The 9,392-nt window shown below is 45.6% G+C and overlaps 1 protein-coding gene across 1 annotated transcript; it reads left to right on the plus strand.

The window, feature by feature from the left end:
• Positions 1 to 298: 298 nt before the first annotated feature.
• LOC112078166 (multidrug resistance-associated protein 1-like) lies at positions 299 to 8,741 on the plus strand (the record flags this gene model as incomplete). The annotated part of the gene is made up of 6 exons (XM_024144480.2): positions 299 to 481; positions 1,650 to 1,827; positions 7,138 to 7,189; positions 7,312 to 7,423; positions 7,956 to 8,166; positions 8,550 to 8,741. Coding segments are annotated over 6 exons (786 nt in total), but the record flags the coding sequence as incomplete, so codon positions are not given.
• Between the last annotated feature and the right edge of the window lie 651 nt (positions 8,742 to 9,392).

Genomic DNA, 9,392 nt, shown 5'->3' on the forward strand with positions numbered 1-9,392 from the left:
AATGCCTGTTGTACAGTAGTAAGAAGATGAGAACGCCAATAGTTCTGGCCCTTGGGATAATGTATCCCAGCTGTAAGTAGAAATACAGGTAGTGAATAGAAACCCATGTCTTGGCCTTGGGATAATGTATCCTGCTGTACAGGTAGTGAATAGAGAACCCATGTCTGGCCTTGGGATAATGTAGTACATGCTGTACAGGAAGTGAATAGAAGAACCCATGTCTGGCCTTGGGTACTGGCCGTATTGAACTGGGCTGTTATTTTAACAACAGGTGTCTTCCCCTCTCTATCCTCCTCAGGGTGTGAACCTGTCAGGGGGTCAGAAGCAGAGGGTCAGTCTGCAAGGTGCCGGTCTACTGCGACTTGCTGGTCTATCTATTGGCACGATCCTCTGTCTGGCGGTCCGACGCCCAGAGCTGCTTGGGCAAACACATCTCTTCGAAAAAGGTTATCGGCGCCCCCAGGGCGTCCTCAAGGACAGGGTAAGAAGGTTCGTTAACGCCCAAAACAGAGGGCAGGTTTTATAACAGGGATGTGTTTTTGGGTGTGTGGTGTGAATAAGTTGGATTTTTGGTTTACCAGTGTGAACTCTGTGGACTGAATTTCTGTTTCTGTATGACTCAAGACAGTGCTGGTGACACTGTGTGTGGGTCTTTCCTTCAAAGGCATGGGACATCCTTGGTGGGGCTGAAACTTAAGTAGACAGACCCAGCTGTTTACCTGGTCATCATTATACTACAGTCAATGAACTAAGTAGACCAGACCCAGCTGTTACCTGGTTCATATTATACAGTCAATGAACTAAGTAGACCAGACCCAGCTGTTATCTGGTTCCTATACAGTCAATGAACTAAGTAGACCAGACCCAGCTGTTACCTGGTTCATATTATACAGTCAATGAACTAAGTAGACCAGACCCAGCTGTTACCTGGTTCATATTATACAGTCAATGAACTAAGCAGACCAGACCCAGCTGTTATCTGGTTCCTCTACAGTCAATGAACTAAGTAGACCAGACCCAGCTGTTATCTGGTTCATATTATACAGTCAATGAACTAAGTAGACCAGACCCAGCTGTTACCTGGTTCCTCTACAGCTGCTATTGCATTGATGTCTGTAGGAGAACCACCTCTTAAGCAGACTGGAACAGGCTTTTCTTCCCCATGATAAATGGTCAAAGTGAACGATCTTCATTTCTCCACCATCTTTGAAACGGACTCAACCGCACAAATCCCCGGCCGTCCAGTCTTCAGTCAGCTGTTCATTCAAAATATACAGTATATATACTGTAAATACACTCAGTGTACAAAACATGCCCCTTCCATGACGTAGACTGACCAGGTGAATCCAGGTGATCCCTTATTGTTGTCACTTGTTAAATCCACTTCAATCAGTGTAGCTGAAGGAGAGGAGACCTGGGTAAAGACGGATTTTTAAGCCTTGAGACAATAGAGACGTGGATTGTGTCTGTGTGCCATATCTATCTTCAATCTGTCAACTGAAATCCCTTAATATACTGGATCTATTTAAAAAAGCCCTAATCTGACCCTCTGTCTCCGTCTCCGTAGACTCGTGTCCTGGTGACCCTTAATATACTGGATCTCTTTAAAAAGCCCTTATCTGACCCTCTGTGTGTCTCTGTCTCCGTAGACTCGTGTCCTGGTGACCCACGGTCTGAGCTTCCTGCCCCAGGCAGATCTGATCCTGGTGATGGTGGAGGGAGAGATCACTGAGAGGGGCTCCTACCTGGAGCTGATGGCACGTGACGGGGCCTTCGCTGAGTTCCTCAGGACTTACGCCAACAAAGAGCAGGAAGATGACGAATCAGGTGACATTTATTATCTTCGTCATCAGCAGCAGCAGCAGCTAGCTACATCGCTACACTATAACCACTATCGTCATTGTCACCGTTTGTCATGTCATCATCTCTATAATCCACTATCGTCATTGTCACCGTTTGTCATGTCATCATCTCTATAACCACATAAGTCATTGTCACCATTTGTCATGTCATCATCTCTATAAACCACTATAGTCATTGTCACCATTTGTCATGTCATCATCTCTATAACCACTATCGCATCGTTACTCGTTGTCATGTCATCATCTCTATAACCACTATAGTCATTGTCACCATTTGTGTAATCAAGTAATGTAATTTTTGGATTACTCAGTAACGATTACTTTGGATTACTTTCATTAGAAGAAGACAAAAAGGATCATCAAACACATTTGGTGTCGACATAGTGGTTTCTGATTGTGGTCATCATCATTGGTGTGTCGACATAGTGGTTTCTGATTGGTGTGTCGACATTAGTGGTTTCTGATTGGTGGTCATCATTTGGTGTGTACGATAGTGTTTGCTGATTGGTGGTCATCATTTGGTGTGTCGACATAGTGGTTTCTGATTGGTGTCATCATTTGGTGTGTCGACATAGTGGTTTCTGATTGGTGGTCATCATTTGGTGTGTCGACATAGTGGTTCTGATTGGTGGTCATCATTTGTGTGTTGACATAGTGGTTCTGATTGGTGGTCATCATTTGGTGTGTCGACATAGTGGTTTCTGATGTGGTCATCATTTGGTTTGTCGACATTAGTGGTTTCTGATTGGTGGTCATCATTTGGTGTGTTGACATTAGTGTTTCTGATTGGTGGTCATCATTTGGTGTGTCGACATAGTGGTTTCTGATTGGTGGTCATCATTTTGGTGTGTCATCATAGTGGTCAGACTGTCTCAGGTGGAAAAAACTTAACTTGCTCCTTTTTTGAATGTTGAATTGAATGTCATTCAGAAAACCGAAAGGTGCCATAATGTATTTTTCCACAAACATCCTGTCTAAATGGAGTAGTAATCCAATAAGTAATTATCTCGTTTTTCAAAAGTATCTGTACTCTGATTACAATATGTTTGCTGTAGCGTAACTGATTAGTTATTTGTAATCAGATTACATTTAATGTATTACATGTAATCAGTACTTCCCAACCCTGCCTTTCATTATGTTTTTCTATTCATGTATTTTTTACATTTGTCTCTTTCTCATCTCTTTCCTTCTCTCTTTCTCTTTCTCTCTCTTTCTCATCCTTTCTTCTCTCTTCTCATCCTTCCTCTCTCTCTTCTCATCTCTTTCTCATCTCTTTCCTTCTCTCTTTCTCCTTCGCGCTCTCTCTCATCTCCCTCATCTCTCGCTCTTTCTCCCTCTCCCCCTTCTTCTCTCTTCTCTTCTCTCTCTATCTCTCCTTTCGCCTCTCCTTCGTCCCTCCTTCGCTCTCTCTCTCCATCCTTCACTCTCTCCTCTCTCCTGCGCTCTCTCTCCTGCGCTCTCTCTCCTTCACTCTCTCTCTCCTTCGCCTCTATCTCTCCTTCGCTCTTCTTTCTCTATCTCTCCTTCGCTCTCTCTCTCCCTCCTTCGCCTCTCTCTCTCTCCTCCTTCCGTCTCTCTCTCTCCCTCCTTCGCTCTCTCTCTCTCTCTCCTTCACTCTCTCTCTCTCCTTCGCTCTCTCTCTCTTTCTTCATCCCCTTTTTTGTCCTGTCTGCCATTCAGAAGAAGAGGGGAGGAGGAGGAAGGAGATACTGAAGGTTTGATTGTTGTCTGTCCCCTAGGAGACTTGGGCTGTGTCCCAAATGGAACCATATCACTATGTAGTGTACTTGTTTTGACCATAGCCATATGAGTCCTATGTAGGGAATAGAGTGCCATCTGGGACACAGCCTTGGTTTAGGTAGTGTCTCTATCCTCATACAGGCTACCCTCCTGTCTTCTCCCTCTTTCCCTTAACAAACACTACTGATCTGGACTGGTAGCTTTGTCCACCGTCCTGATCAGTTAGGAGAGCACAGTGGTCTGGCTGGGTCGGCAGGATGGGGTCAGGCTACAGACTGGTGTGAAGAGGTAAAAAAATTAAACTAGTTTGTCTTGACATTAAATAATTGGTTTAGTTGGGTGGAATCCGAGAATATTTTCACATCAGTATCTCTGATTTCAGATTGTCACTCTATATGAGAGGGTATGAGGTCACTCTGATCTGAGGGGTATGAGGTCACTCTGACTGCTGGTATGATAGAGGCTTGCGCACTCTGATCTGAGGGTATGAGGTCACTCTGATGTGAGGGATGAGGTCTACTCTGATGTGAGGGTATGAGTCACTCTGATGTGAGGGTATGAGGTCACTCTGATGTGAGGTATGAGGTCACTCTGATGAGGGTATGAGCGTCACTCTGATCTGAGGGTTATGAGGTCACTCTATATGAGGGTATGCGGTTCACGAGGTCACTGGTATGAGGTCACGAGGTCACTGGTATGAGGGTATGAGGTCACTCTGATCTGAGGCTATTGAGACGAGGGTGGTAGCCATGTAAGGCCGTGAAAGATGGCCCTGCAGATGGACACACACAGCCTGGCTCATGCATGTGTTTGCATGTCAGCTACACTACAGCAGCACTCAGAGAAAACAGAGGTACTCCTGGTCCAGGTTGTTTTCTAACTCTAAAAACCTGACACTTTTGTTGTTAGTTAATGAGTGATGATGGGTGGGTTCTGGACTGGATGGGTGGGAGGAGGCTGGATGGGTGGAGGAGGGCTGATTGATGGGTGGGTTCTGGGCTGGATGGGTGGGAGGAGGGCTGGATGGGTGGGTTCTGGCTGGATGGAGTGGGTTCTGGGCTGGTGATGGTGGGAGGGTGTCAGGGTGGGTGGGGCTGGATCCTGGGGTCTGAGTGTGATGGGAAGGGACTGCTTGAGATTCCACCAGTTTGTCTGTGGAAATGTTCTGATCAATTTGAATGGGTTTTACAATGCCATGAAACCAGTTGAGTTATACAGCATCTTGTCAAGGGTTTGAAGACATAGAAGCACTTTTTGACATGAGCATGGGGTGATGTTTTAAAACCGTTTAGTTGTTGACAACACGAGAGTTTTCTCAGGTATCATTAAACATGATATCAGTGATGCTGGATGGATACCTGGTTGGTATCATTATAACATGATATCAGATGATGCTGGATGGTACCCTGGTTGGTATCATTATACATGATATCAGTGATGCTGGATGGATACCCTGGTTGGTATTATATAATCAGTGATACTGGATGGATACCTGGTTGCTATCATTTATAACATGATATCAGTGATGCTGGTGGATACCCTGGGTTGGTATCATTATAACATGATATCAGTGATGCTGGATGATACCCTGGTTGGTTCATATTATACATATATCAGTGATGCTAGATGGATACCCTGGTTGGTATCATTATAACATGATATCAGTGATGTGGTGGATACCCTGGTTGGTAATCATTATAACATGATATCAGTGAGCTGGATGATACCTGGTTGGTATCATATAAACATGATATCAGTGATGCTAGATGATACCCTGGTTGGTACATATATAACATGATATCAGTGATGCTGGATGATACCCTGGGTTGGTATCATTATAACATGATATCAGTGGTGCTGGATGGATACCCTGGTTGGTATCATTATAACATGATATCAGTGATGCCTGGATGGATACTCCTGGTTGGTATCATTATAACTATGATACAGTTTATGCTGATGGATACCCTGGTTAGTATCATTATAACATGATATCAGGGGATGCTGGATGGATACCCTGGTTGGTATCTTATAACATATTTGAACCATTGAATAAATACCGGGGATGCTGGATGGATACCCTGGTTGGTAATCATTTATAACATGATATCAGTGAGACTGGATGGATACCCTGGTTGGTATCATTATAACATGATATCAGTGATGCTCGGAATGGATACCCTGGGTTGGTATCATTGATATCAGTGATACTGGATGGATACCCTGGTTGGTATCATCTATAACACTTTGATATACAGTGATGCTGGATGGATTACCCTGGTTGGTATCATATAACATGATATCGGGGATGCTAGATGGATACCCTGGTTGGTTATCATTATAACATGAATCAGTGATCGGGGTGATACTGTTTGGTATCATAATCAGTGATACTGGATGGATACCCTGGTTGGTATCATCATAAACATGATATCAGTGATTACTGGATGATACCTGGTGTCGTTATCATTATAACATGATATCAGTGATGCTGGATGGATACCCTGTTGGTATCATTTATAACATGATATATCGGGGATGCTAGATGGATACCCGGTTATCATTATAACACATTGATATCAGTGATATGGATACCCTGGTTGCTTATGATGTATTCACTCTTAAGCACAGCTCTGGTGTCAGGTTTAGTGTACTTCCCAAAAGGGCACCTTATTCCCTTTAAAGTGCACTGCTTTGTCCAGGGCCCAAAAACCCTATCAAAAGTAGTGCACTATATAGGGAATAGGGTGCATTTGGGGAAACATCCTTAGTAGACTTGGGAGATATACCGTGTATACTGTATAAAGAAGTGTTTCGACATACAGATGGTATGATTTCCCCTCGTTGGGGCTGCGGAGGGACGTGCCACCCCACTGTTTTACAACTATACGTTCAGTTGACCTGTAAGAAATCTGAGATGTGTGAAATAAATTCTATCCAGTTCAGGACTCCAGCTCTGCATCTGGTTTGTTATAACTGAATAGCTAAGTAGCTAGATGTCAGGATCAAGCTTCTTGGTTACAGCAGAGATATTCAACCCCCCTTTCCTGGATTAAGATCTCTGGTGCCTAAATTGTTTTGTGCGTTTTTTAAAATAGAAACAGCGCCCCCTTGTGTGCACTTCCGGTCATACCGTACACCTCGGTACGGTACAGAAACGGTATGACGGTATGAACGTTCAGAGGGGTTGGGTTAAATGCCCGGAAGACACATTTCAGTTGTACAACGGACTAGGTATCCCCCCCCCCCCTTTTCCCATCTGGATACCGCTCAACCCTGCTCCTTAGTTTCTATTCCTAGTAGTTAAGGTTAGGATTGGGGCGTGGTGATCTGACCTGAGACCAGTGCTAAGGGGCAGGTGTTTCCCTGGAGCTGTTCTGACCCTGCTTTGTGTGGTGCTAATGCTGCTATGGTTATTCTAGCTGTGTGTGTGTGTGTGAGATAGTGTATGTGTTTGAGTCTAGAGTGTGTGATGTACTCCCTATAATCAGTGAAAGGTCTGACCAGGTGTCTGTCTCTTCTCTGGGATGTCTAGACTCTGCACCAAAGAGAGGATTGGAGAATGGACTTCCTGCTGCTGTGATTGGGTGAGTGGACACTCCACTCTGCTGAAATGCCTGGCTTTACAGCGCACGCTAAACTCTACAAACATCTCAAATCTATGGCACACTCTCTCTCTCTCTCTCTCTCTCTCTCTCTGTGTCTCCAGTCAGAACCATACCAGTACAGCAGTGAGGACAGAAGGAGAGGTCCTGGGGAAGAAGGCCAAGAACGCTGAGGTGGGGAGAATCACAGAGGCTGACAAGGCCAACACCGGACGGGTAAGAGACTGTGTGTGTGTGAGATCTTAAATGACACCCTATTAACAGTCAATGTAGTACACCAGAGCCTCATAGCAACTGTCCATCTCTTACATTGAACCTAGAATCTCTCTTTTCTTGGTCTCTCTCTCTCTCTCTCCCCCCCCCCCTCTCTGTCTCTCTTCTCTTCTCTCTCTCTCTCCTCGTCGTCTTGCTCTCTCTCTTTTTCTTGCTCTCTCTCTCTCTCCTCTCTCTCTCTCTGTCTCTCTCTCTCTCTCTCTCTTCTCTCTCTTCTCTTCTCTTCTCCCTCCTCTCTTCTTCTGTCTTTCTCTCTCTTCTCTTCTCCTCTCTCTGTCTCGCTCTCTCTCTCTCTCTCTCTCTCCTCTCTCTCTCTCTCGTCCTCTCTCTCTCCTCGTCTCTCCTTCTCCCTCTTCGTCCTCTCTCTTTTCTTGCTCTCTCTCTCTCTCGTTTCTTGGTCTCTCTCTCTCTCTCCCTCCGCTCCTCCTCCTCCCCCGCCCTCCTCCCTCTCTCCCCCCTCTCTCTCTCCCTCTAGGTGAAGTTGTCAGTATTCTGGGAGTATATGAAAGGCTATAGGGGTGGTGTTGTCCTGTGTCAGTATCTTTCCTGTTCTTCAGTCACCACTGTCGCCTCTCTCTTCTCTAACTACTGGCTCAGTCTGTGGACTGACGACCCAGTCATCACGGAACCACAGCCCAGCAGAGAGATGAGACTGGGGGTGTACGGAGCTCTGGGGGTCTCACAGGGTAAGGACGTTGTGGTGTGTGTTAGTCTCTGTCTCTGTGGGTGGTATCCTGGTCTGTCTACAAGTCTTTATGTTCAACTCTCTCCCTTCCTCTCTTCTCCCCATACCCCTCCCCCTCTCTTTCCCCCCCCTCTCCCCATACCCCCTTCCCCACTCTCTCCTCCGCCCTCTCTCTCTCCCCTTCTCCCCATACCCGCCTTCCCCCTCATCTCTCCTCCCCTTCTCCCCATACCCCCTTCCCTCTCTCCTCTCCCTTCTCCCCATAATCCCCTCCGCCCTCTCCCTCTCTCTCCCTTCTCCCCATATCCCTTCCCTCTCTCTCGCCCTTCTCCGCCATACCCCCTTCTCTCTCCCGCCATACCCCCCTCCCCTCTCTCCTCTCAGGCATAGCTGTGTTCTGCTACTCCTTGCTGTGTCTGTGGGTGGTATATTAGCATCCGCTACTCCACCAGTCCATGCTGTACAACGTACTGCGCTCCCCATGTCCTTCTTCGAGCGGCACCCCCAGCGGTAACCCTGGTGAATCCGCTTCGCTAAGGAGACCGGACCACCATCGACTTCTGTCGCAATCCCAAGGTGTTTTACACAAACATCTTAGATATATATTTGTACAAGAAATAGAATATTTTTTATTTTTGAAGTTGTCAATTTTATTGTGTCTGTCGATTTTTTTTTGGTGTATTTATGAAATGTGAAATTGTCTGAATTCCTGTGTCGGCCTGCCGTTGATTCCATGTAAATACTGCGCTTATAGAAGTAATATTCCCGTGTCTGCTGCTGTTGATTCATGTAATACTGGCCTTATAGAGTACATATTCCTGTGTACCTGCTGTTGATTCCATGTAATACTGTCTTTATAGAAGTAAATAGTCCTGTGTCACCTGCTGTTGATTCCATGTAATACTGTCTTATAGAAGTAAATATTCCTGTGTCTGCTGCTGTTGATTCCATGTAATGCTGCTTATAGAAGTCCTTCTCCTCCTCTCTCCCCAGTATCAATTAAGATGTTTCATGGGCTCCATGTTCAACGTAGTGGGATCCTGTGTGGTTATACTGATGGCTACTCCACTAGTGGCTATTATCATACCTCCTCTGGGGATACTCTACTTCTTTGGTCCAGGTGGGTTCGCTGAGGGGGGTTAGAGAGAGAGACCTGAGAGAGGGGGGGTTAGAGAGAGAGAGCTATTATATACCTCCTCTGGGGATACTCTACTTCTTATTGTCCAG

The sequence above is a fragment of the Salvelinus sp. IW2-2015 genome, unplaced genomic scaffold (assembly GCF_002910315.2).
Source record: "Salvelinus sp. IW2-2015 unplaced genomic scaffold, ASM291031v2 Un_scaffold5340, whole genome shotgun sequence".
In the NCBI taxonomy this organism is placed as follows: Eukaryota; Metazoa; Chordata; class Actinopteri; order Salmoniformes; family Salmonidae; genus Salvelinus; species Salvelinus sp. IW2-2015.